The sequence below is a fragment of the Mustela nivalis genome, assembly GCF_964662115.1.
Source record: "Mustela nivalis genome assembly, chromosome: 15".
Taxonomy (NCBI): Eukaryota; Metazoa; Chordata; class Mammalia; order Carnivora; family Mustelidae; genus Mustela; species Mustela nivalis.
The window spans coordinates 18,313,010-18,338,932 of NC_139034.1; the positions used below are offsets into that span (position 1 = coordinate 18,313,010).

General features: G+C 42.4%; 1 protein-coding gene across 15 annotated transcripts in view; it reads right to left on the reverse strand.

Moving 5' to 3' along the window:
* STARD13 (StAR related lipid transfer domain containing 13) overlaps positions 1-25,923 on the reverse strand; it is a 523,725-nt gene that overhangs the window by 75,167 nt on the left and 422,635 nt on the right. Inside the window, exon 1 of one of the 15 annotated variants that reach the window (XM_082700367.1) lies at positions 23,477-23,721. The exons of 11 other annotated variants lie outside the window; for them this stretch is intronic. Coding sequence is in view for 2 of the 4 variants with exons in the window: in XM_082700361.1 (XP_082556487.1) it covers positions 4,032-4,212 (181 nt within the window). In the remaining 2 variants the exon portion in view is untranslated. Of the gene's footprint in view, positions 1-4,031; positions 4,377-23,476; positions 23,722-25,923 lie in introns of those variants that run through there. 3 more of the 15 variants (XM_082700365.1, XM_082700361.1, XM_082700372.1) reach the window with 3 other exon arrangements.

Consider the following 25,923-nt stretch of genomic DNA (forward strand, 5'->3'; position numbering starts at 1 on the left):
GCTGTGATTCTGCCCCTAGGAGACCAGTCTCTAAGATACCCTTGGGCAGCAGTGTCTCTGTAGCTTTTGATGGGGCCTGTGCTTTCTGAAGGGCAGGGTATTTGATGTCCCATTCCTGACAGGAAGAGCCATTTCTGTTGGCTTGACCCCCTTTCCCCTGCCTCTGCATGGAATCTTTGGGAATCCCAAGGGCACAGATGACTGTAAGATTTGGTCTTGAAAAATTAACAGCAAGAAAAGATTTTCCTGTTTCTCTCCCAAAGGAATTCCTCTCCCTTTTTAAGATCATCAAATCTGACTGGTATATAGTCATACTCTGGAATAATCAGACACAACCACAGGAAATGAATATCATAGAACTTGCAAATGTTTTACCACTATCTTTAGTAAGAAATACACTTCATATAGTTGTTAACATGCACACACACATAGAGACTGAAACAAAGTTTCATAAAACTCTAGTTATACTCTAGTTAAACTCTAGTTAACTCTAGTTACATTTATTTAGAAAATGCCAACTGCCATTTTCTTTCCTGGTTTTTCTTCTATTAAAAATTTCTGGGTAAATCCACTAACTGACTTTCTGACTCCCCTTCACTTATCGAACACGGTCTTGGGTGAAGCTCTGTTCCTTCAGAAGCATGGGGTTAAATAAATGAATAAACTGAACACAGTTCTAAGAATCTTACACCCAGAAGTCTTCTTAGACTCCTCCCCCTCCCACACCCCCCACATTTTCACAACAAAATCTCAAGACCGCTGAATTTCTCTCTGAAATGTGTTTCTCAAACTCCTGTGCTCCCCACCACGTTCCCTCATCACACCTCTAGGACCTACTGCAACAGACCTCCTAAAGGATCTCCCCCCTTCAGTTCTTGCCTTCCGAATCTCTCTACAGCATAAGCCCATTCATTCCCCTTCAGACTCCTTAGTGCTGCCCTGTCACCCACAGAATAAACTAACAGCCCACTCTCCCAGCACCGGGGCCCTCCCTCACTGGGCCTCTGCCTGCTTCCGGGGGCTCATGGCCCACATTAGGCCCAGTTGTGAGGAATTGCCTGGGGCTGGCTAGTCCCATGGTGCTGTTTCACTTCCCACGCTGTGCTGAGGCTGTTTCCTCCCTTCGTCTGTCATGTTCCTCCTACTTCTTGTTCTCCTGCTTTAATTGCATTTTCTTCTATCAGGATTCAGCTAGGACCTCACCTCCTGAATCCCAGGTTAGCCTGTTCTTCTCCAGACTTTCTTGGTCTCTTATGATTCTTACGAGATTAGCCTAAAATGTTCCTATTACATGTCTGTCTCCCCATGAGACCACAAGCCCTTCAACGGCAGAGGTAGCCTGATTCATCTCTGGCATCTCTAGAGTCTGGCAGAGCCCTGGGAACCCCATGCTCGGGGCACACCCAATGGCAGAGAAGCCACGAGTGCTGCTTCTGTTCCATGGTTCTCCCGGGAGGCCATCTTTCACCGAACTTGTTCTGCATTAATCTCCAACCAGAATGGTCCAAGGCTCCTATTGATTCCCAGCACAGGACCTCCAGATTAGTGCTGGTCAGAAGTACCTGAGGCTAAGATACCTGTGCCCCCTGAAAATGCTCTCTTGCTTTCTTCTTCCAGGCTTGACTGAAGGAGGCCGAGGGGCACACACTGAGTTTTCATAGCTTTCTGTTCCACTCCATTTGAGAAGTCTGTGGCTATGATTCCTGGGGCAGAGTGTGGGCTGAGTGCCAGCCCTAGTCTCAATCAGTAACAAATCAATGGCATGAAATCTCACGCAGCTTAGAGGCATTCCAGATGTGGATTTGGAATAGTGTTAAGAAGTCAGATTTGGTCCAGAGTCACTTTGAATCTGGAAGACTCTGGGAGGGGAGGCGGGTAGTTCTACTATTGAGCATAAAGGGTTAGATCTCCTCACGAACAAATCTGAGTCCTCATTCAGTGTGGACCACCCAAATCTCCCTGGATATGCTCCAGAGGAAACCCAACTGCCGGAGGCCACCCCAATCACACCCTCAAAGGACTCAACCAGCTAGTCCTTGATGGCACCCCTGGGGAAGGGCGTCCGCTTTTAATCAGGGTAGATTAATGCCTCTCTTGAAGCATCAGCTGACTTTGGTTCTCAGGAGCACAAGGAAAACATGTGAGTCACACTGAGGTGACTTTCTCTGGGCACTAGATTTAGTTGGAGTCTGCTAGAAAACTCTTCCCTTTCCTCTGCTTAAAGGTTCTCTTTCCTTGAAGGTGTAGCTTGTCCGGCACCTCCTCCAAGAAGCCTTCCCGGAACATTTCTTAACACTTATGGTCTCCACTGCTCCACGATTTCCCGCCATCCTGAAATGTTATTTGACTTGACAGATGTAACCATGACTTCCATCTATTTACAGACCCACAGTCTCATCAGAGTGCATTTGTAAATAGTAGGGGCTCAATATAGGTTTGTGATGGTTGTGGCTGTTTTGGCTACTGTTAATAATTAACATAAAAATAAACCTGTATAGGAGCTGTTGCTGATGATTGATAGAACACCTTCATTTCTAGAGCTAGGAGAGTAGACAGACCTGGCGGAAAGCAATGAATGTTTTTTAACGGATGAAGAGAAGGCAGGAACAGAGAAGGAAAGGGAGACAGCAAGCTGAGACCAAACGCTTTTCAGTGTGGCCGTGGAGAGCCACATGGAGAGGATGGGCTTACTGGAGGGGTCTCTGAGCAAACGGGGTTGCATTTTAAAGTCTCAGTTTCCCATCTGCGAAGTGTGCACAAGTTCCTCCACACTCTTCAGAGCAGCTGGAAGGCTGTTAACAGAAACTCCCCAACAAGGAAGGCAATTTGGTTTACCGCGGCAATCCTCGTCCCTGGCACGGGGCTTCAGACTCATGTTGTGTTTACATTTGCTGAACAAAACGAAGTCTGTGAATTGACGAGGAGCAGGCACTTAAAAATTGGAGCTGTTATTATTGACTAAAATGAGTACTTTTCACATTTTTTTTTCCACTGAGGCACTCCAGTGGCAGAAGAAAATAAAGCAGATACCCCCAGATTTATTTGACATTTCCGCCCGCAGAGAGGAAGAACATAACATGCCCATGCTTGTTTTAAAACAATAAAACCTTCACTCATATTTTAAGAAAACTGATGCCCCAAGATGATGGACCACCCTCTGGCTTCTCATTCCGCTGTACATTCTGCCAGGCTGGTTGGGGTGGTGATGGGGAACCTCGGGTGTACATTTACAAGAGAAATTTCACTTTTAGAGAGGTGATTTGTTACTACTGTTTACCAACAATCCCCCGAACACTAGAGAATGTGAGGTTCAGGCAATCCCAAGCGCACTCAAGCTACAGGGATGTGAAGTCGGACCCGGAATCTGACTGGAACACACGGGGGGTGCTCAGGCTGTGCAGAGCTGACTGTCGTCCACGTTTAAGATCACAGGAAAGAGGCTCTGCTCAGTGACATAAAGCACCGGCTTAGAAACAAAAAGACCTCCTCAAATATAGTTCCATAATATAGCAGAAGATCTCAGGTTCTGATGACAATTTGTGCATTTTATTCAGGAGTGCACCCAACGTCCTGCAAAGGTAGCCTGAGAGATGGAATCCAGACTTCAACCCTTATCTAAAAATCCGGCATGGCTCTCAGATGCTCCAGAGTAAAATCCCAACATCTGGGGACAGCATATAGTTCTGGAGTGCCGCCGGGGTCTCCAGCCTGTCCGTCTGTGTCTCCACTGGCAACAGTGACCCGGACATCAGCGGTACTGAACACCTCGCGGTTCCCTAAATCCACCACCTCACCCCGCTCCCAACTGCTGCTGTCTTTAGGTACTCTGCCAGTATTTGGCCTGACTTTTCTCCTCCTTCATCAGATTAGCGAATTCTTCTTCCCCCTCTATCTCTGTAATTCTCGGCTCTAGTTTTACCATCTGTGCAGAGTCCTTCCTGCAGAGACCTCCCGCTCCTGGCCCCCACATGAGAAAGGCTCGCCGCAGTCACACTTTTGTACCCTCTCTGGGCTTCCCACCCAGCACTTACCGGGCACTGGGATTTTTGCTTTACCCTGCTCTCCTGTTGCCCTCCGCCGGCATTGTCTTCGCATATCCCGCCAGCAGCAACCAAGGGACTTGGTGAATGTTTGCGTGGCAGACTGAGGAAGCTTCCAGTACAGAGGCTCAGAGAACTTCAGAGCAAGGATTAAAGAATAGTCCTTTCTCATGCTTCCGGCCACTGACAGTGGAGAAGAACCTCACTGCTCCCCAGTGACCTGTGAGGCATCAGCAAGGATTCCAAACCTCCACACTTCCTTTGCTCATTGTTTTCATTCGCGTTAAAAAGGAACACCATGGATTTGCACCACCAACTCAAAATAAAGTCACGGGGAGAAAGGATTCGGGTTGGAACAGAAAGAGCCACACATCCTTCTAATGTATCAAACCCGTAAATGCAACTGAAATGTCAGGTGGTGTCCGTCCTACTCGTTCACATTATCAACAGGGTCTTTTAGCAGCAAACAGAAAGAACTCTCTATTCACAGCTCAAGAGTTCCCTTAGGATTCCAATGGTTAATCGTTTATTTGAAAATTCCGAATCTTTCCTTACATGCCCTTTAAGAAGATAAATACTGTTTTGAAATATTCCGCAGTTGACTACAAATAGCAAAGACGACATTTCTAAAGGACTTCCTCCTTCTTGGGGCAAAGAGTATCCTCATAGCGCCACGTAGATACTAATGAACCACGTTCACAACCTTGCTCAAATTTTACTCCTGTCTTCTGTGTCCAGTGTGGTTTCTATTTATAGTCTAAACAGTATATTATTTAGATAGCCCGCAACCTCACATATTTCCCAACACAATAACGGTATCATCATATTTAGAGTATTTGAAATTAATAATCCCCAAAGAGCAGAAAAAAAATACATACACCTTCGGTTTACTGAATTCTAGTTTTCAAAATTCTCTTTGGCATAAGGGTTCCTATTAGCAAAACCCAGATCACACCAAATTGCCCATAAACTGCCAGAAGCCTCCTCTCTGAAATTCTGCCTCAGGGATTTACAACCATTCTCCTTAGGCATCATATTGATAACTCTTTGTTTCCAATCATGCTGTGAAAATAGATGGGGAAGAATTCACAGCACAGCTTTGAGATGCTTGTCTGGGAAAGAGGGGGCGTATCACTCTTGCTGATGTCATGGTCATTTCTGAAATTCCAGCCCTGGCCACTCTCCCATCTAGGCTAATTTTTGAATCTGGAATTCTCTCTCCCAGCCTTCCCTCCCTACCCACTCACCTGACCCCTGGGGGAACCATGAGTCACTTCCTGTCCTTCAAGCTTGTGGCTAAACTTCCCCTTCTGAGCCTTGGTCTGGGGGTGGGGGGTGTGATCAGGGCACTGGGAGGAAGGGTGTTGCCTGGAAGGCTGCCAGACAGAAGGAAGACAAGGGTCCCACTCTGTCCATATACTAGAGTAAGATGCTGACGACTGCTAACTCTTGATTTTTTTTTTTTTTTTTTTTTAGAAGACAACTATTAGCATATTGACCTGACTTGGGCATTGGGTCAGGTTGATTTACCTCCTGAGATTATTAACCTCCTAATTCCACTTTTCACCTTTCTACTGCTTATTTGTAACTTCAGAAAGGATGGTGAGTAAAATAAACAAAAAGCAAATTCATCAATCTTACATTCATGAAAAGTATGATTGCACAAATCTGGGATCTAATTAAAAATAAATGGTCAGATGGTCATCTATTTCATTGGGAGTGGCATCCTTATTTGTCACTAATATTAATAAACTGGATCTAGTACATGAGTCTTCGCTTTCCATGTCAGTTTTGTTGTTGTTGTTTTGTTTTTTCTTTTTTAAACAGGTCAGTTTTTAATAAAAGGATATTTTTACTATGATTTTTTTTCATTAAGTTTTTAAAAAATAATATTGTGGAGGGACACTGAGTCCGTATTTCACAAACCTGTGGGCGGCCAGTCTCCCTTGTAGGTAGGCTGTGGGGAGAAGTGCTGTGCAAAGGTATGTGATCACTCACATGCCCTGTGATCTCCCAACCCTTCGCCTTCTCTATCCACAGGGGTTGTGCCAATGGCCAGGTGATCTCAGGACCTCAGAAGCTGCATGTTGAGGTGGGGGAGATCAGTCCACCTAGACCTAGGGCATCTTGTCCCAGTGTGAATGGGAAATAAACTTTTAGTTGGCTGACCCTGTAACATCTTGAGGATAGGGACTTCTGCTTTATTTGATGTTGAATTCACAATGGCCCCCTTAGGCCCAGAAAAGAGTAAGTATCTAGCCAGCATTTATGGAATAATGAATGAGTCCTAAGAATATGCACATGAAAAACTAAAGTGCACACACAGAGTTAATTCTGAGAAAAAAATCTCTGAGGTCCCTTTGCTATTACACACACACACACACACACACACACACACACACACACACACACATCCATGTACACACAAACTCAACCGCCCTCTAAATGTTACTCAAAGCTCTTGTTTTTTTGGTCCACTTTTGTTTCATGGAAACCATCCAACTTGCAATACACATCCAACTTCCAATACACTCAGAAACATTGTGAAACAGTTTCTTTTGAAAAAGATTCAATTCCGGCTCCCTCCCCCCTGCCCTGAAATACACCCCATCTCGGTTGACTAAATGGGTTTATTTCACTGCTCATCAGTTTTAGAAAATCAAATATGTTTCACGACAGTTTGGAGTTTGGAGTTATCCAGATTCAAACGTCAGATTCCCCCAGGGGATAGTGACTGGTGGGGGGGTTTCTTGGTTCAGAGTTCTCTTCATGAAGAAACTTCTTGCCCGTCAGACTACTCTGTGAAAATGACAAATGGCTGGACACTTTGCCTTGATAACAGAACCCACAAGTCCCTTATACATTGTATTTACTGTCTGACTAAAGTTGATTGCTAGGCTAAAGACTATGAAGTGGCATTTGTTGTTTCCTTTTTAAATTAACTGTAACTAGGTACTGGAGCTATAAGCTTAGTGTCTGTTGAGGTGTCAATAAAATTCCACACCTTGTATTTCTGCTTCTTTTTGTCATTTAAAAATGTTTTGTTTCCTTTCCTTTTATTCTCTAAAAAGTAATAGGAGGGATAACTTGAAATAAAATCGTAAGAAAGAGTTACAAATCAAAATTTTAGAAAATCCTTTTGTATATTGGCAAGAAGTGATAGTAGGCGTATTTATAAATTGTTTGAAATCTCCAAGGTGGTTGTATCTTTAACACTCGTATTAAATGGCTAGTTATAAGAAAGAAGCAAGGAGAAAGTGGGAGTGGCAGGAAGAAAGAAGGAGGGAAGGAAGGTGGAAAGAAGGAAAGAGAAAGGAAGGGAGGAAGGAGGGGAGAAGAAGGGGAAGGAAGGGAGAGCGGGATGGGGGTGGGGGGGGGAAGCGAGGATGGACTCCAACCGGAAGTCACCTCGTCAGATCACCTAAACAAATCTCTGGCTGGTGCCCATAGAGTTAACCTCGCACGAGCACTCCAGGACACTTCTCTCTGCTGTATCCGAACCTCCTTCTAACCAAGGAACCTGCAGCTCACCTTTCCTGCTGTATATTGGCGTCCTTATTACGGACGAGGCCCAGTTTCTAGCTATTTCTCAAATCAGAAACTGGGACATATTTCTCAATTTCACCTTTCTAAATAGATTTTTTTTTTCTTGGCTCGATCAGTCTCCCATCTACAAGATGGTTCTCTGCCCCCTTTACTCCCTGTCCTTGTCCTGTCCTGAGTAGTCTGGATTTCTCGCAGCGTTTCCAGAAGAGTCACTGAGGGAAATGTGCCACCGTACGTCTCATTTTCCTTTCAACTTGAATCCACTATAAATCACTTTAACTACTACTGCAAAAATGATGATCCCAAGCCTCACTCTAGATTTATGTTATTTAAAAATTTAGCTTTGTAACCCCCTCTGGGGAGAAACCACTTCTCACTGTACTAGGTACCCAGTGATCACCTAGCAAGTTCACATTAGCTGATGAGTAAATATTTGGCTAAAGTTCGTTACGGTGAATGGATGCCTGTTTGGGCTTTATTTTGCCCTGAACCTGGTTTACTTCAAAAATATCTTAAGGATTTACTGAGATAGGCATGAAAGCAAAACTCTAAATGCTTTTTAAGTCTGTGGCTCTGAGCACCACCACCGTGACAGACCAAAAATAAAGGGCATACAGTTGGAACACTGCACTCATTTCTCCATGTGCCCACTATAAATGACACACTCTTATAAAAAAAAACAAAACCAAGAATTCAAAACAAACAAACGAAAAAAGCACTGTTATCCCTATGCATTTTTTTTCTAGACTATTTTCATTTTACCCCTCAGACTCTTCTCCCAATATGTCTCAGTGCTCATTTGAATACAACCTTCAATGGGAAACAGCACATCAAACCTCCCAAATGGGCAGAAAACGTTTGCTAATACCATGAGAGAAGGTGATCGGCTTTTAGCAGAACAAAATGGCTTCACTGCCTTAGTATTGAAATTAGGAGGAATAATAAAACCATTTCTCCTCACACACAAATGGTTGGGATCATACCTAAAACCCCCTGGCTTCTAACATGAAAAAGAGAGGAGAGGGAATTGAACTTGGATTGAAGGGTCACCTTTAATACACACCTCCCAGGAATGCAGAGAAAGTACTATTAATTGGTAAGTTTCAACACTAAGACACTCACGTTTCCAAAAAGACTTTGGAACTTTGTAAACAATTCGAAAGGCATATTTATTTCAATAAGTTATGACACAAACAGGTACTAAAGTGAAGTCACTACTTAAAAACTACAAAAACAAAAACAAAAACAATAATCAAATGGTCCACAAGATTCTCGGCTTTTTAAATGTATTTTTCTCAGGGAAGCTTTGATGATTGGTCCACTGTGGGGTTTTAGATAGTAAGCAAAGTCATTTCTGAATGTTTTTAATTTAACAAAACTATTTGCTTGGTCATAGTCCATCTAGTGCTGTCACCAAAAGGTTTATACATATTCTCTTTTAATTTTTTTTAAAGGAAAGAAATGTACCTATTCCAAATATATTAGCAGTTAGGTGGGAGAGAAAAGAATGCCTCCGGAGGGCAGAGGCTTTTACAGAAAAATCTTGCTCCAAAGGAGAGTCAAGAGATGCTCAGTGAAATCATCAAAGTGACCAGCTAGCTTGGTGACCTTGAGCAGCACTTTAACCTCCCAGATCCCAGGCTTCTCGCCAATAAAATGAAGTCTCTTTCTTTTCATGCTCTAAAATCTTGTGCTTTGAAAGATAAAATGTTATGTTGACAGTATCTGAAATCAGTGAGAGCAATGCCACTTTGGAACAATGTCACAGGACTCCGGGGAAGATAAACCGTACCTACAGTTCTGGCCACAAGATTGTAGACAAGAGCCACACCCACACTCACCGAGTCCAGGAAACCCACATGAACGTTGTAGGAAAGTTAAGGTCAGTCTACACTTTGTTGCTAGGAAAGCATTGTTGAAGAGTTCTAATCCAAATGGTTTATATGATTTCATATTGTGGTCTCTGACCTAGCAGGAGAAACATCCTGGAGAAACCACGGTCTCAGCTGCTGTGTCTTTTGTCCCGGACACCACCCCCAACTGGTTCCTTTTTTTTTTCAATTTTATTCTTCAATGCAACATTTCTGATCGCTCTCTTTTTTGTAATCCAATTCTAATAAAGACAAGAAGACAGGATTCTGACTGGACGAAGATGAATAAAAGTGCATTTTCTAAGGCAGCCAGTTATTATAAGACAGTTATTAAAATGTCTGGGTAAATGACCTCATCCTGTACTCAGCCTACAAATCAGCCGGGCAATCTGGCCCTTGGTGCACATGGCTTTGGACTGCTTTCTCTGAAATCAAGTTATAGGAATCTGTGAACTGGAGTCCATCTTTTTTTCAAGTAGTTTCCACAGCACCTGACACAGTGTCAGGCACATGGTGGCAGGGTAAAAACTTTGGCAGTTTATTAAATAATTATTATGGAAAAGGCAAAAGAAAATTCTAGACCGTGTGAAAGCTTTAAGCATTTTGTAGTTTAACTAGAGATAAACATTTGCTGTAACAGGAATATTTACTAAACAGAGAATATGTTACTTAGAGGCTAAAACAGTATATTGGTAAATTTACTTCCATGATTCTTTAATTTAGTAATCATAATCATGTATACTTGTTAATGGAATTTGTTTTCCTAGAAATAAATATCATTACTAGAATACTGCAGGTTTTCTGTTGGTTTTTGTTTTGTTTTGTTTGGAAGCATATTCAGGAATGTTCTCCCTGATATAAACTGCATAAGGAAGGCTTATATGGACCCCAAAAGTCCACATAATTCTTGCTTTAATTCTCTCGTATGACATTCAAATAGTCTGCTAGAAAATATCTGCACTGTCATTGTTAATACCATGGACTAGCCATGATGCTAAATGTGTTAGGCTTTTATATACAATGACTCATTTTCCTCATAACAATCTCTAAAAAGATATTATCTTCCCCATTTTAGGGAGGAAGAAACTAAGGCTCAGGGAGGTTAAATAAGGTGCCAAGGCCACACAATAGCGATGCTATATGTCACACCAAGGATTTCTGCTCCAATTCTAGTCCTCACATATGACCAAAGAGGAATATGTAGAAAAAGAGAGCAAAGCATTTGCACATCTTTTTGCAAGAAGGTCACATATAAATTGGAGCAACTGCAGAAGACAAAATGTACTCAGATAATTTCCCCATTTATTTATTCATACCTTAATCAGCCATTAAATGTGTATGTCGCCACTGTGCCAGACAATGTGAAAGATAGAAAGAGGGGTCATTAAACTCTGATAAAATGAGGGGTAATATTTTCCCAGAGGCCTTGATTCCTTGTGGAAGGTTCTAGGTGGAAACTCTAGGTTCCTGGCAAGGTTAGGTCTCCCAAGAGCTGTGGAAGAGGTGGGGAGCAATAAAAAGAGGGGAGTGCAGTAACAGTGTTGTTGTGGGACATAATCCAGACAAAGCACAGCACCCAGCCCTTCACCCTCGGAGCTCACGCCTCCTGCCATTTTGGAGAGGAACAGTGGGAAGGCGTGCACACAACCGGTGGCTGTTGGCATTCACACCCAGATCCTTCTGAGCCTGTGCCTTCCCCCTTCCAGGACCCCACGAGGCTCAAAGTCCTCCTGCTGCGGGTTGTCCTCTGCTGCTGCACAGAGCTTGGGGTAGGAAAACAAGGAAACCAAGAGAGGACCGTAGAGCGGGGGTGGGGCAGGGGAGACAAGGGCATAGATCAGGAAAATGAATGAGGAGGTTTATCCAGCAATCTGTACTGTTAATTAAATTTAGCTATCTACCAGCTAAGTACTCTGTGGCTCCATGGTGATTATCAAGCCAGTCAGAATCTCAACTGGGGCCTGATTACTAAATTTTAATAGGATTATGCTTTTTTTCCTTCTCTGAATTGAAGCAAAAAAGTTCCTTTCAGCTGAGGTTTTCATGTTGTTGTTTTTTTTCTATTAGTAAGTAGTCCAGAATGATCTCAGAGACCTCAAAAATTATTGAGCTTCTTTTCATTTATTTAGGGAAAAAGAAAGACAGAATTCTTGCTTGGTAGAAATAAGAACACAGAAACATGCTGGCTCTTCTTGCCTCAGTCTGGACTTAAAATTCAATGAACTCAACTCAGCAGAAAAGCCACAGGAATGGGGCCGTGAACACAGCCCAGGCCTAATAACTGGACAGATAAATAAATAAATAAAAACTTAATGACTTTTGAACCATAAATATACTTCACTTGTAAAAACAGGTATAACCTTAAAATTTCGAGTTAAATGAATTTTTGTAAATAGATCTGGATTTAAATACGGAGGGCTGGTTAATACTTCATCTTGGAAATACTCTGCAGTGAAATCCAGTTTACCATGGAGACTAGCCTTTTCACTTAAAAAAAAAGTGTTTTGGCTGAATCTTAACAAACAACACTGATTTATGGATCTTATGAATGTGGACTCTTCTGTGGTAAGAAAACATAAAATAGGTTAATCAGCATTTGTTTTAGGTTTGGAAGTATATTTATATTTAAGCATTATATTTTAAAGTATTTAGCACAGAATGAAATCGCTTCAATATAAACTAGATATAATCTGTCTGGTCGTTAATAGAAAACTTTTCAAAAGTCCCTAATGTTTTGTTTGTTTGGGGCAGAACGTAGGACAAATTCAGAATTGTAAAGAATTAAGATGGGGAAAAAAAAAAAAAAAAAAAAAAACCCAGTTCTCAATTCCCAGATCTGGGCTTCTTTTGGAGAAAGTGAAAATGGGTTATTATTATTTTTTTAATGATAAATGAATGATAAAGTCTTCTTTAAAGAGGAAATTATGCATGCTGTTAGTCATCTTAAAAAATGACTATAGCTACCATAGAGACTTTGATTCACATTTATCCTGGGGATACAGTACCCTCTTGTATAAACACATATGCATACCAGTATATTATGTGAACTGCAATCTTGTAGTGACTTCAAGGAAAAATCTGTTTTTATAAAAGAACTCATATTTTCCCATGCTTTGTTACTTCTTGTGCAAGAACTTTTATGAGATTCTAGTAAACTGTTTTATTTATTTTCCTTTGTTCTCCCTTTCTTACTGGAAGAGAACGTTATCTGGATGTAATCACACTGAAGGAGAACACATTCTGATGAAGATGATCTAAATCGATGACCAACAGTTAAAAGGTCTAATCCTGCCACCACTTTGGATATGTCAACTGAATTCTACTGGGTCAACACATTCATTTATTCTAATGCAGTCTATGCTCTCCCACGGTAGGAATGGCTACTTCAGTAACCTCCTATTTCATCTCTGCAGATCTGAAACCCAGCAGACTAAAGTCGAAGCTTGTAGCAACAGAAACACACTGTGTAAATCCCCGGCCTACCTCGTCACAGTCCCTGGAGACCATGATTTGCTCTCAGCATACTACCCCATAACCCACTAAATCGTTATTTGTACTCACCGAAGTATCAGTGAGCCTGTCTGGTGTTCCAGCCACCTGGAGCTGACAAATATTTTCCTAGTATGAGGGATGCCATAGCAACCAGATCTGTGGCGTGGATACAAATCAGACATCGTGGGGCTACATTTAAGGTAGGAACCAGACTTGCGACACCCACGAGCCTATTATTGTGAAGAGTGTCCAAAATTCGGTAGTTTGGGGGACTAAGTTCCTCAGACACAAGGAGGGAAAATACCCCAGACTCTAAAAAAAGGAAGGCAGTAATTAAGACTGAAAAGAGCTTGTGTCTCAAATCTATTTCTTATAAGCAGCGCCACTTTGGATAAGTTCAAAAAGCTCTCTGAGCCTCCTCAGTTTTCTCATCTGTAAAAGGGAGATACTCACCCTCCTTCAAAGGGTGGCCGTGAGGATAAAATCGGCCAATGATATCTGTACTGTGGTTGGCAGAAGAGAAGCCTATAATGACAGCAGCTTTCATCATTAGGCAAAGGAGGGGAAGCAATGGGTATTTTAGGACATGAGGGCAATGGTCTCCAAAACAAGCTGTAGATGAGTATGTTAGAAATTTATATGTGTGTTTAAACATTTTATTTAAGTTTTTAAGATTATTTATTTATTTGAGAAAGAGAGAGAATGCAAAAGCACAGCGGAAGGAGGGGCAGAGGGAGAGGATCCTCAAGCAGACTCCCCACTTAGCTCAGTTTATTAGCCCAGATCCCACAGCCCTAAGATCATGACCTGAGCCGAAACCAAGAGCTGGCCGCTTAACTGACTGAGTCACACTTGGGTGGGTAATTTAGATATTTTGAGAAATAAATTGTTATGCCAGTATTCCATGTCGGGATTTGATACAAGGTACGCTCACTTAAGGGGTCTACCTGCACCCAGTGTCTGCGGGTCGGGGCAGGAGCTAGTTGTACCATACATGTATTAGAGGGCTGGCACTGGCTAGCCCATGTATACATTCATTTCTGTACTGCCACAGATCATGGTGGACTGAAGTCTATACATACCTGATTGAGAGGGTATGTGGAATACATGGCTTACTTATAAATAAACTAACCCTCACAAAATGGAGAAGAACTTAAAAAGATTCCTATAGAGATACCACGAAGAGAAGATGATTTTCCTTCCTAGCAGGGGTCGCCAACGAGGAGTGACAACACTGAGATTTCCCGACCCCTAGCCCTGTAACAAGGTCAGAAGATGAAAACATATTGAGACCAGACAAGAAGTCAGCTAGAAACATTCAAAATCATCTAGAAGCTTCTTTGAAATAGGGATAGAAGTAATTGTTGATGAACTTTGGTCTTTATGACTTGAGATGGTGGATGAGAGCAAACGTGTGCACGGCTTATAAAAATGCAAGCAAATCCAACGGCAAGCCCTGCTCAAGAGCGTGGTAATGAGAAGACCGTGCATTCAAGGCAGTGTGGGGCCGCCTGGCTAGGGAACATGAGGACAGAGTGGGAATACTGCAGGACCGAGTCTGACGGCAGGCCTCCCCACCTTCCCCACAGCATGGCCCCCACTGTATTTGTGTTGCACGTGGGGATAATCAGGCTGCTGGAAGCCCAAGGTCATCAGACAAGGCCTTTGGCTGCCCCAGCTCCTGCTCCGCCAGCCCAAGGGCTGAGGGGATGAGTATCTTTGGGAGACCCATTCGGAGCACATCCACATCCCGTGAGAGGCCCCTAAGAGCACACTGCTTAGAAACTCAGTCCTACAGACAGACTTAGGCAGGGCTCATTATTGAAAAACACAGCTGTTAGATCCTAATGGAGTCAACTCTATAGTAAAGGAGAGAGAAATGTTTTTTTTTTAAAAATGGACCCCTTAAGAGGTGCCTGAGTGGCTCAGTGGGTTAAAGACTCTGCCTTCCGCTCAGGTCATGATCCCAGGGTCCGGGGATCGAGCCCCACATCAGGCTCTCTGCTCAGCAGGGAGCCTGCTTCCTCCTCTCTCTCTGTCTGCCTCTCTGCCTACTTGTGATCTTTGTCTGTCAAATAAAGAAATAAAAAATCTTAAAAAAAAAAAAATGGACCCCTTAAGAATCAGCCCAGTAAAATGTCTTTGTATTAAAACTGGGCTTATTGTGAGAAGTTTAATATTTATGCTATCTCATTCTCCAATCTGATAAAAGAATGGACTTTATCTATTTACTGATGTTCTCTTTCTTTTCTGTCGGTGAGCGTGTCCCACTTCCACGTGGTCAGCATTCAGCACAGTGTCACTCACAGAGTCAGGACTAACAGACATGTACTGAACAGACAGACAAGGCCACAGGGAAGCTACAAACACCAGTCGCCAATCCTTGGACTCATGTCCAGTAAGGTCCTTTTCCTATTCCTCCTGGCAGCTAGTCCAAAACTTTGCCCCTGGTTTCAAATCCCAGCCCTAAGCCCGGGCTACTTACTCTTAGCTGATCTCATCTCTTCCTTCCATGAGGTCAAGGCCATCCTTCCAAAGCTGTTTTAACACCAAATATATCGTCCTAAGTCATTCAACGCAAAAGCCCCGAAGTCATCGTTGTCTTAGTTCTTATTAACCAAACCCACCAGTCAGGAGAGGGATGCTTTCATTGAAATAGCTCCTCTCTCTCTTCCTTTTGCACAACCCTGCCTCAACTGGACAGTCAACTTGTGAGGGCCCCAGGATCACCCTACAGCATGGTCTCTGCCTTTTCTGCTTCCTCTGTTGGACACACTCTTGCCTCAGACATCCGGGAACCTCTTGTTCACTTCAAGTCCTCACTCTAGTCGCTTCTCCAAGAAGCCTTCCCCGGATACCTCCTTGCAAAATCCAATCCCTCTGGTTCACATTCACACTACCCTTCCTCATTTATTCACCGTCTTCATTCATTGTCACTAAAATAAGCATCGGTTATTTATTTATGTTACTCACTGTTGGTCTTCCCCACTAGAATGTAAGGCCCCTAAAGCCAGGAAACGTTATTGTGCTTATTGAGGATTCTCTCCTGCCTAAAACTGGGTCTGGAGCTCAGCAGGTATCCAATCAACATTTGTAGGATGAATGGATGAACAGGAGGGTGGACGGATGGATTATTGCACTGGACCTATAAATGGTATCATTGCTGCAGCGCCTGGCTGGTTCAGTTGGTGGAGCATGTGGCTCTTGATCTCAGGGACGTGTGTTCGAGTCCAATATTTGGTGTAAAGATTACTTAATAATAAAATCTTTAAAATAAATGGCATAATTGCTTCCTCTCCAATGCACCCTTCTACCAAAATAGTCATCCTAAAATCACTACTCTCCTCCTAAACTGTCAATAGCTGTGTGCGATTTATGAAATGACATCTAAAAGCCTTCAGTGATGTAGGCCCAATCTCTCTTTACAGACCCATTTCCCAACACATCTTAAGGTCTAGTCACACTGGGGGGGGGGCACTCATTTATTCTTGAACACACTGAACGCTTTAAATATTTTGTGCTGGGGCACCTGGGTGGCTCAGTGGGTTAAGCCTCTGCCTCTGGCTCAGGTCATGGTCCCAGGGTCCTGGGATCAAGCCCCGCATCGGGAGCCTTCTTCCTCCTCTCTCTCTGCCTGCCTCTCTGCCTACTTGTGATCTCTGTCCAATAAATAAATAAAATCTTAAAAAAAAATAAAATAAATAAATTAATTAAATAAATAAATAAGTATTTTGTGCTTTTAGACATACTTTTTTTTTTTTTTTTTTTTGGTCTCAGGATATGCATTGTCTACTTAGCACTCTACTGAAATCTATGGATGTTTCCAGGCTCTGCTCAAATGTCCTATCATCCACGAAGCTGTCCCATTCTCCCAGTGAGATTTTAGACATCTGTTCCATAGCAGAGCGCCGCACGCTTCAAGCTAGTACAAAAATTACTCTCCCTTGATTTGTGTCTCTACCTGCCCCCAAGATGGGACCATGACATCCCTCGACAGGCATCCTAGGTCTGCTCCTTTCCACAGTTCCCTTGCACATGGTAAGTGACTGACACACGTTTGTTGAAATGAAATAATGTGATATCACCATAGCTGTGGAGTCTGAGACGAGGGGATCGTCGAGAGACAAGCGTTTAGATCCTCTGTAGAAGTAATACGCCAATACCAATGAAGCGCATGTCAGTGGGACTAAAAAGAAAGATAAAAATTGTAGCTTAAACCAGCATGAAGTAGGAGCCTTCAATAATAAACTCTAAAGATAGAGGTGTCTTCTTCCCCTCTGCTGGAATGCCTGGCACAGAGAAGTCACTTAATTAGGAGTTTGATCCTGAGCTAAACACAAATGGCTCTATTTAAGCTGAGCACTCACTACAGTCATTTAACCGTGCTGTGGTTCATTCAAGCGCTCACGAGACCTAAAGAACGCCAGTCGGATGCCTCTGTGTTACATAAGGGTGCTTTTCATGGGGTAATCCGGGGTTAATTTAAGAAACTGTGTCTCATCTGCTTGCTGGTTTCTCCTCCCCAGGCCTGTCTCCGTAATGTACACAGCCAGTCACTGGCCAGGCCCAGTACAAGTGGTCCAGTAGGCAGGATAATAAGCACATATGGAAAGAACAGTCGTTCTCAGGAGATTGTTCTAAATCATTGTTTTCTTATGGAAAGTAGAAAACCAATAATTCGAAGAAGCTTTTATAGCACAATCTTTGCTGAGACAGTAGAGGGAGTTTAAATTCTAGACCCACGAGTAACAAAGTCAGACAGGGTCTTCTTGTTCTTTGCCTACTGCAGAATCCATAGGTCTCCTGCAAGGACCCTCTGCAGACGTTCAAGGGTAACAGTCTGTGTCCCTTGAACTCCTTCCCCTCTGGTTCGCTGACGGCACTTACACTCTTCCTTAGTATCCTGGGAGGGCTATCTGGGCTGCAGGATTTTGAGTCCTCCTCTGGCTAGCAGCTTGCTCTCTCTCTCATTGACTTCTAGCTCAGGTAATCAGCTTGGCTCAGCTCAAGTTACATCACTGACCACCTGCACCCTTGTGCTGTCTATTTCTGTTCGGGGAAGCCACCAGCAAGGTGTAAGCCACCACGCCCGCCCTGTGAAGACACTCCTTCTCCGGCTTCCACAGCCTCATGGGAACAAGGGCACTTCAAGGAGCTTTCCTAATGATGAAGACCCAGGTTTTCTGTGGGATAAACCGTGCAGGACTCCACTTTCTCCTGCTCCCTCTACCCACAGCCTGATGCACCAACACTGCAATCTGGCTTGGTTGCAGCTCGTTTAGGGCTACGTGGAGTTGTCTGTTTGTTACTGGGTTTGTATTCATTTTTGAACTTGGCATTCCCTCGCCATAAAAACAGTGAACTTTCTGAAGCAAGGGAAGTCTTGCACTTATTGCAGCATCCCAAACAGGACCACTGAGAGAGGTCTTTAAAGACAGCACCTGCTTCTCTACCCTTTTAAGCCAAGATGGACAGGAGTACTGAGGAAGTGTTCCCGCTTGCCCGCAGTCCTTTGCTCCAGTCTGTTTACTGAGAGCTTCGGGGAGTGGCACTTTCCAAGACCTGAAAAGAGAAAACCTCCCCTCTTGAACAAAGAAGTTGGTGATAGACAGTATATCTCAGTGGTGAGGCCTCTGACCCATTTATCAAAAAGGCTGTAAACAGAGTGGAGCTTCCAACTCAGTGTGCAACGAACCACATGACCCTGATTTGACAGATTATTTCCAGTATTCCTCTGGTGTATCCTGATATAACTTGCAGAAACTATTATGATAAAATGGCTTTCCCTCCACCAGTTACTCCATGTAAAAGGGGATTAAATAAGGGATTATAAAAAGCTTCCACAATTTACATAGTTTTCTTCATAATCATTTCACAAGTGAGCTCAAGTTTCCCCTAACTGTTTTTAATCATAATTTGAGACAAAATTAAACTAGTTAGATTTCCATCTCTCAGTGATAATCTATTTTTTCATGGAAATGGGTACACAAGCCTTGATGCTAGGATTATTGTTCCCTCAAAGAGTTTTCAAACTTTGGCCTCAAAGGTTACCATATGTTCAATATTTTCTAAATTTAAAAAAGGGAGGGCAGAAAATTAGAAGTCTGACATGAAGCTGTTAAACTTGATTGTACTCTAGGTATGTCCCTGGTTCTTTGTAAGGCGTCTAAAAAAGGCTGCCCTCAGGTCAGTTCAATTAGTGTATAAATGATCAGGCAACCTCTAGATTCTGAAAAACTTTGTTTGGATTATTAAAATAATGCTCATCACTTATTTGCCATTTTTTCTATTATTTATGAATATATCATGTTAAACATCTTGGTTCAGAAAGCTTTGTCTACATTCTTTTATTTTGTTCACCACTTCTTTAGGATAATTCCCTAGATGGGGAATTACTGGATCAGTGGGTCTCAGTAAACACTGCCAAACTGCTTTTCAAAAAAATGCTTAGATTTTCTTTTTAAAACATGTTTAGCGGGGCACATGGGTGGCTCAGTTGGTTAAGATCCAACTTTTAATTTTGGCTCAGGTCACGATCTCAGCGTTGTGAGATCGATCCCCACATAGGGCTCTGTGCTGAGTGAGGAGTCTGTTTATCCCTCTCCCTCTGCTCCTTCCCCTGCCCACTCCCTCTAAGATAAATAAATAAAATCTGAAAACAACAACAACAACAATCACCATATCTAGCCACAGATACATCAAAGATCTTTCCAAACAAATTGATAGGTGTTTTTTTTTTTTTATGTATTTATTTGACAGAGAGAAATCACAAGTAGATGGAGAGGTAGGCAGAGAGAGAGGGAAGCAGGCTCCCTGCTGAGCAGAGAGCCCGATGCGGGACTCGATCCCAGGACCCTGAGATCATGACCTGAGCGGAAGGCAGCGGCTTAACCCACTGAGCCACCCAGGCGCCCCTACAAGTTGATAGTTTTAATCTTCAGTTAGCTATGTGTAATTAGTAGGACTCAGATATGACTATGTAGGGTAACCACTTACTTACTGGTAATTACATATAGGGCTTCTGTCATTGGGGTCTTGGGTTCCCAGTCTAAATAGGTCTGTATGCTATTACATATACTATGATGGTCATATTATTGCAGATAAATAAATGGGTACCTGGATTCTGTCCCAAAGTTTATGTGATTATGGGGTACCACAAACAAGATAAAATTTTCAGAAAGCTGTGAAAAGATTGACTTGTTCATTCATTCAACAAACATGACCTGAATACTGGTCAGTTATGAAAAACGATGGTAAGCACTAGGGAATCAAAGCAACATGGTACCTTCTTGTCTTTGAGAAGCCTACCAAGGGACAGAGGAATATAAATAAAAAACCTAGTAGAACAAGATAAGAACTTGATTACAAGTTTATCTTATGGAACCATGAATGAAGTTCATGGTTTCTTGACTTGACTCTATGAGGAAAAACACTGGGTAAGGCTTTGAAGACTAGTAATGTTTTTGGTGGCTTTGGAGGATGCAGATAATGATATGAAGTATAGAGAAAACATTCAGCAGAGCCTGGGGACTGAAACGAAAAAGGTGTGGAGACATGAAAGCACATGGAAAAGCAGGGTCAAATGGAGGGCAAGTGGGAGGGACATGACTGGTAAACTGGTTAGTCCTTCCAAAAAGAGCTCTAGGGGTTCAAAAGAGAGAGAAAAAACACCTTAAGGAGATCAGAAAAGGGTTAAGAGAAGCCTTTGAATCATGGGCAGGATTTGTTAAGACAGGGAAAAAAGGGAGTATTTCAGGAAGCAATTAGTGACTTTAAAGTTTTCAAAACACTATCATGTACATTTTTATGTCATGTGACCTTAACAACAGCTTAATGGGATAAGGTATACATCCTTACCCATACTGCCAAAGAGGAACTGTGAATCAGCAGCATTAAGTGACTGGCCCAAGGTCACACAGCTGAATCGGGTGTTTCACAGAGTAGCCATGCTTCATAATTCAATAAATGGTGCTCCTGGGGATGGTTTTGTTGGGAGCATAGTGGTACTGACAGCTGATACTGGCAGATCTGACTTCTGATTTCTGATATCCTTTGTATTATACTAAGCGGCTATCGTGTTTATCACTTAAGATGAAAACGGTTTAAAATGAAAATACACGAGTTGCTTCTACCTTTTACTTTTAATATTTTGTACACTGTTGCTTTTATAATATTTTGGAAATATTTTGGATTTTGGATTCTCTCTTTCTCTCTCACATATAAATGCATATATGTATCTTATAGGAAGATAAGCATATATACTAGCATGTATTTATTGCAATATGATATCTACAGGTATATCAAATGTAAGAAAATATTAGGTACCCGAATTTGCACTATCATCCATTTTCTATATGTTGGAAATTTTAAAAAATATATGTGTGTTTAATCATACTAAATCAAAGCAGAATTGCACCAATTGTAACTCAACTTCTAAAACTTCTATCTGTTTGAGGAAATGACTGGTATTCCACAAGGCCAGAAGGCTTCTGCAAACAAAAGTACTACTACATGAGATTGCTGAATTTTGTTTTTAGCGACCCAGAGTTTTTTTTGGCTTTTTTAGTATAGCGTAGTTCTGTATAAGAAAACGAAGGCAACTTCATAAACGACATAAATACTAAAAGTTAACAGCACAAGATACATTATAAATATCCGACTGACATTTAAAACGTCTCTGGGAGACATTTTAAGCAGCAGAACAGTTTTATTAAAAGGTTAGTTATCTTCCTCTAGGTCACCAAGTTAGGTGGCAGAGGGTAGTGGCTGAAATCCAAAGCTTTTTAACTGTTATCTTGGTCCCTGCAATAAATTAAAGATGTCTTCACGAGGTTTGACACGGGTACTGTCAGAAATTGGCAAATATTCTTTCACGCGTTCAGCACACAGATTTGGATGTTACCCCATCCCATGTCAGCGTATGTCAGCCCATGTGAGTTGAACTCAGAAGACACCGGCTGGCACAGCTGACCCCCCTCACATGCCGATATGGGTTTAAACAGCAAGAAGAGCACGTTCCAGAATTTCTCAGTGTATCCTGCGTACATCTCTCAATGGTTGCAGAAGCGGCACCGGGTACGTGTCAGGAACCCTGCCTCTGAGTACTTTCTGCCTCTCATTCTTCAAATCTAGACTATGGGAAACAGGTTAAGCTCCGAAAAGACAGCGAGACAAAACGCTCAACCTTCAGTTTATGACTTCCTCAATAAGAAAAGACATAAATGTGGCATTTATTACGGAACGTGTGGAAAGGGCCCGGTAGAAACCATATGGATGTCAGTAGCGGCACAATCTCATTCAGAGGTGCCAAGAACACTAATGAGACGAGGATGTCAGGCAGAGCAGAAATAGATCAATACTTCTCCCCGCCTCGCCGTCGTCCCCCCCATCAGTCACTGTGCTTGCTCTATGTAAATGAAATCAATCAGCGGGAATCTCTGTAAAACGCATACAACAGTTGTCTTCTAGACTCCACCAGAAGATAAATGATTCCAGACGTTGGACTGCGGCCATTTTCCCACACATGCTACAGAGTTCTGACATCCATATTGGGCCATAACACTGAGTGGTTTCTGCTTTGGTGAGTTTACAGCCAGTGCTTCTACTTCTGGCTTGGACTAGACAGGCTGCTAACGCCGATGCATCATTGTAAGACTCTCTTGCCTGTGCAAAAGGTAAGAGAATCGCCTTTTTCCAACAGGGGGGCTCCTGTGATCCCCTCAAAACTTTGCTATCGTTCATATAAGCTTATCATTCCAAATCACCCTTTAAGATCCCTTTGGACTTACACAGATCCCAGCCGAATGTAGCATGAGACACAGGACATCAAATGAAAAACCACTTGAACACTTAACAACAGACAGCACAAGTCCAACTTTGTTTTAAAACTAAAATGTTTCAAAAAGACACGGTAACCATAAGTAACAGGGCTGTTCGGTATGGCAGCTTGTGTTCTGGAAAAGGGTGGATGGCTTTGTGAGAAAGACAAGCTAAAAGATCCAGAAGCCGCTTCCTTTAAAAACAATGTCAACACAATTCGATGATCTGGAAGGCATGTAGAAGTCTAGGTCGTATTCGTGGCTATTTATGTAACCGATCCCATGGAATTAAAATCCAATAAACGGCACTTTCTGCCAGCCCCTTAAATCTGAGAGATGGGCATTTTTCTCACTAAACTGCCTTTGGAGAAAGATAACAAATAATTTTGCTTTTATTTCAGAAAAACCAGGAAAAAAAAAAGTCCTAGGTCAGTATCTATAGTGTAATTGAGATAAAGACAATTTTCTCAGGTTAAATAAAAGTAAAACAAATCTTATTGTAGCTTTTAAATGTTTTTCAAGTGAGTAGTCAACATGAGAGGCACCACTTTAAATTTTAAGTCGAGTACTTGTTAAAAGAATGTCCTTCCGACGAACAAATACACCACAAAGGAAACTTTACATATCGGTAACACAACTCACAGTGCAAATAGGAAGTCACTGTTCTCTTACCCACCACCACCTCCTTCCCTATGGAATACAAACTTACTTTGTTGAAAAATGTCCTTAGGCTGGGCTGTACTTTTGAAACAAAGCCACTGTCTTCTTCATTTCATTTTCTGTTTTCTTGAAAACTGCTCCCCCGAAACTGACAGATGGTGCATCTGTCACTGAGTGTTTCCTCTTCGTTATCTCTGCCAGCTAATATTTCCTCTGTGCTTAGCTGCTGTCTGTGAGACTGTTCCACATCATTCTAGCCTGATCAATGGTGTGCCTGGTTTGAGGTTGGTTTTGGCCCCGCCTCCAGCTCTGAGAGAGAAAACGAAAACTCACAGCTGGATTTCCTATAAATCCTCTCTCTCAAATCTGGCTCTGCAGCTATGGCACATACTAGAGGAAAAACCTGCCAGGCTGTCACAAACCAAGGGGGCGATCCTCTCCTGGGCCCCCTCCCCCCACACCAATGCCCAGCATGTCTGTTATATAACAAATCCCATTTTAAGTTAGCCTGAAAACTTCACAGGACGAGAGGAAGCGTTGTTAAAGCAGACTTATGCTTTCCTATGCCTAATGAGACTCAAAAGAAGATGCCCATGACTGAAACACACACACACACACACACACACACACACACACGATGGAATAATATTTAACATATTAAAATTGTGAAAACCGATTCCAAGAAGAAAATGCCAAAACAGTACATTATAAAATAATTTCTAATCTAAAACACATATTCAGATGACCTTATGTCCTAAGCAACAGGATCTGGTGGTATTTACACTATCAGATTAATTTGGTGAATCTAGAGAATATATGAGATGCATTTCAGGTTCTAGCTGACAGAAGGTTCTAGCTGAGAGAAGGTTTTCTCTACCAACTAGAGTAGGACACCTGAATGTGTGACATCAGTATATTCTGTAAATCAGTACATTCTGACTTACAGAATATACTGGTGTCACACATTCACCAGAGGATGAATTTTTAGAGTGATGTATTCTGCATAGTCAACAGTAATCAAACCTTATCGGGTAGAGAAGGTGCACATTTAGAGCAAATAGGTTATGTGAGTCTTACTAAAATAAGGATATGAAGACTGCACTGGGATCCAGAATCAACAAGTCTGGACTCAAGTCTCAGTTTTGTTCCTTGGAAAGTATCCTTGAAGAGGAAAGGCACAGAGTAAGCCCTGGACACCTCCTAGGTGACTGAAGGATTAAATTAAGATAATAAAGTATTTTACTGTTATTATTCAACATTTGGATTGTTCTTTTCAGCAACAGAGAGAATATTAGATAAGCATAAATATTTAATCTGGCAAAGGATGGTACCAAAATAAATACCAGTCCGTGATAAAGAGCACTGGAGACAAAAGGATTCTGGGAATAATGTGCGGGGTATAAAGTGCAGGCTAAGGACAATACGAGCTCCGACTTTGAATATTTGAACTCTTCATTGAGAGAGACTTCGCGGTAAGCATAGGTCAGACTGGAGTTGAGGAGTAAAAGTCTCAAACCTTGGTTCTCTTTCCATCCTTGCAAAAGAATCCTGGAATCGTTATCTTCCATCAGTCCGTAAGCCCCTTAAATGGCAGAGACATACACAATGGCCATTCGTTGAGTAAGTGAATGAATGAGAACTTGAACTAGGTAAGAGATACCCCATCCAAGGGAGTATTATGGGTATTATGAGAAGCCTGAGCTTGAAAGTAGGGAATCAGCACTTCTAGGGGGAGACTATCTGAGTCCTTCCAGTGTCCTCAAATGTGAGGTGGGGGCTTTCTGGGTCACTGAAATGAGAGGAGAATTTGTTAAGGGACCTCTGACCTGACCTGGTCACACTTTATAACTTGCCCTAGCAATACCCCTGCCTCCCACTTCCTCTCTTGAGAATGTCATCCTGCTGACAGTGAGTGCTAGTCAGGAGCCAGGATGTTTGCAAACATCCCCTTAATGAAAGTACCTAGATTGTTAGGGGAAAATCCTCCTAAATGGGAATGCGAGTCCTTGCTTGCTGTGACTGGCAAGAAGTCACCCTTCCAAGTCTAGTGGGACCCTATTCCATGTGGGCTATGAAGGGGCAGCAGTGGACCCCAGGAGAAGGAAAGGCAGATGTGATGGGCTCCTGTTCCTATCCTGAACACCACCTCACTGCCAATGCGTTTCTGTGTTTTTGACTAGACACATTGGAAAGGTAATCTACTTTCATATTCATGGTTTCAAGTGTATGATCTCTCTTCCACACAAGCTGATGGCAATGCTAATTTGTGCTAAGGGAACTTACAGATTACAAAGATCCACGCTAATAAATATATTTTTAATGTCATATCTATACAATGCACTCACTAGACACGTCAGAGGATGTGTGCTTCCAGCTCTCCAGCTAGGTTTCCACCAGCACAAAAGATTACAATCAAAAACAGGATCTGAGGCCAGCAGGGAATAGAAAGAGCACCTCTGGGCTTTGAAAGGGAAGGATCACATCTAGGCTGGGGAG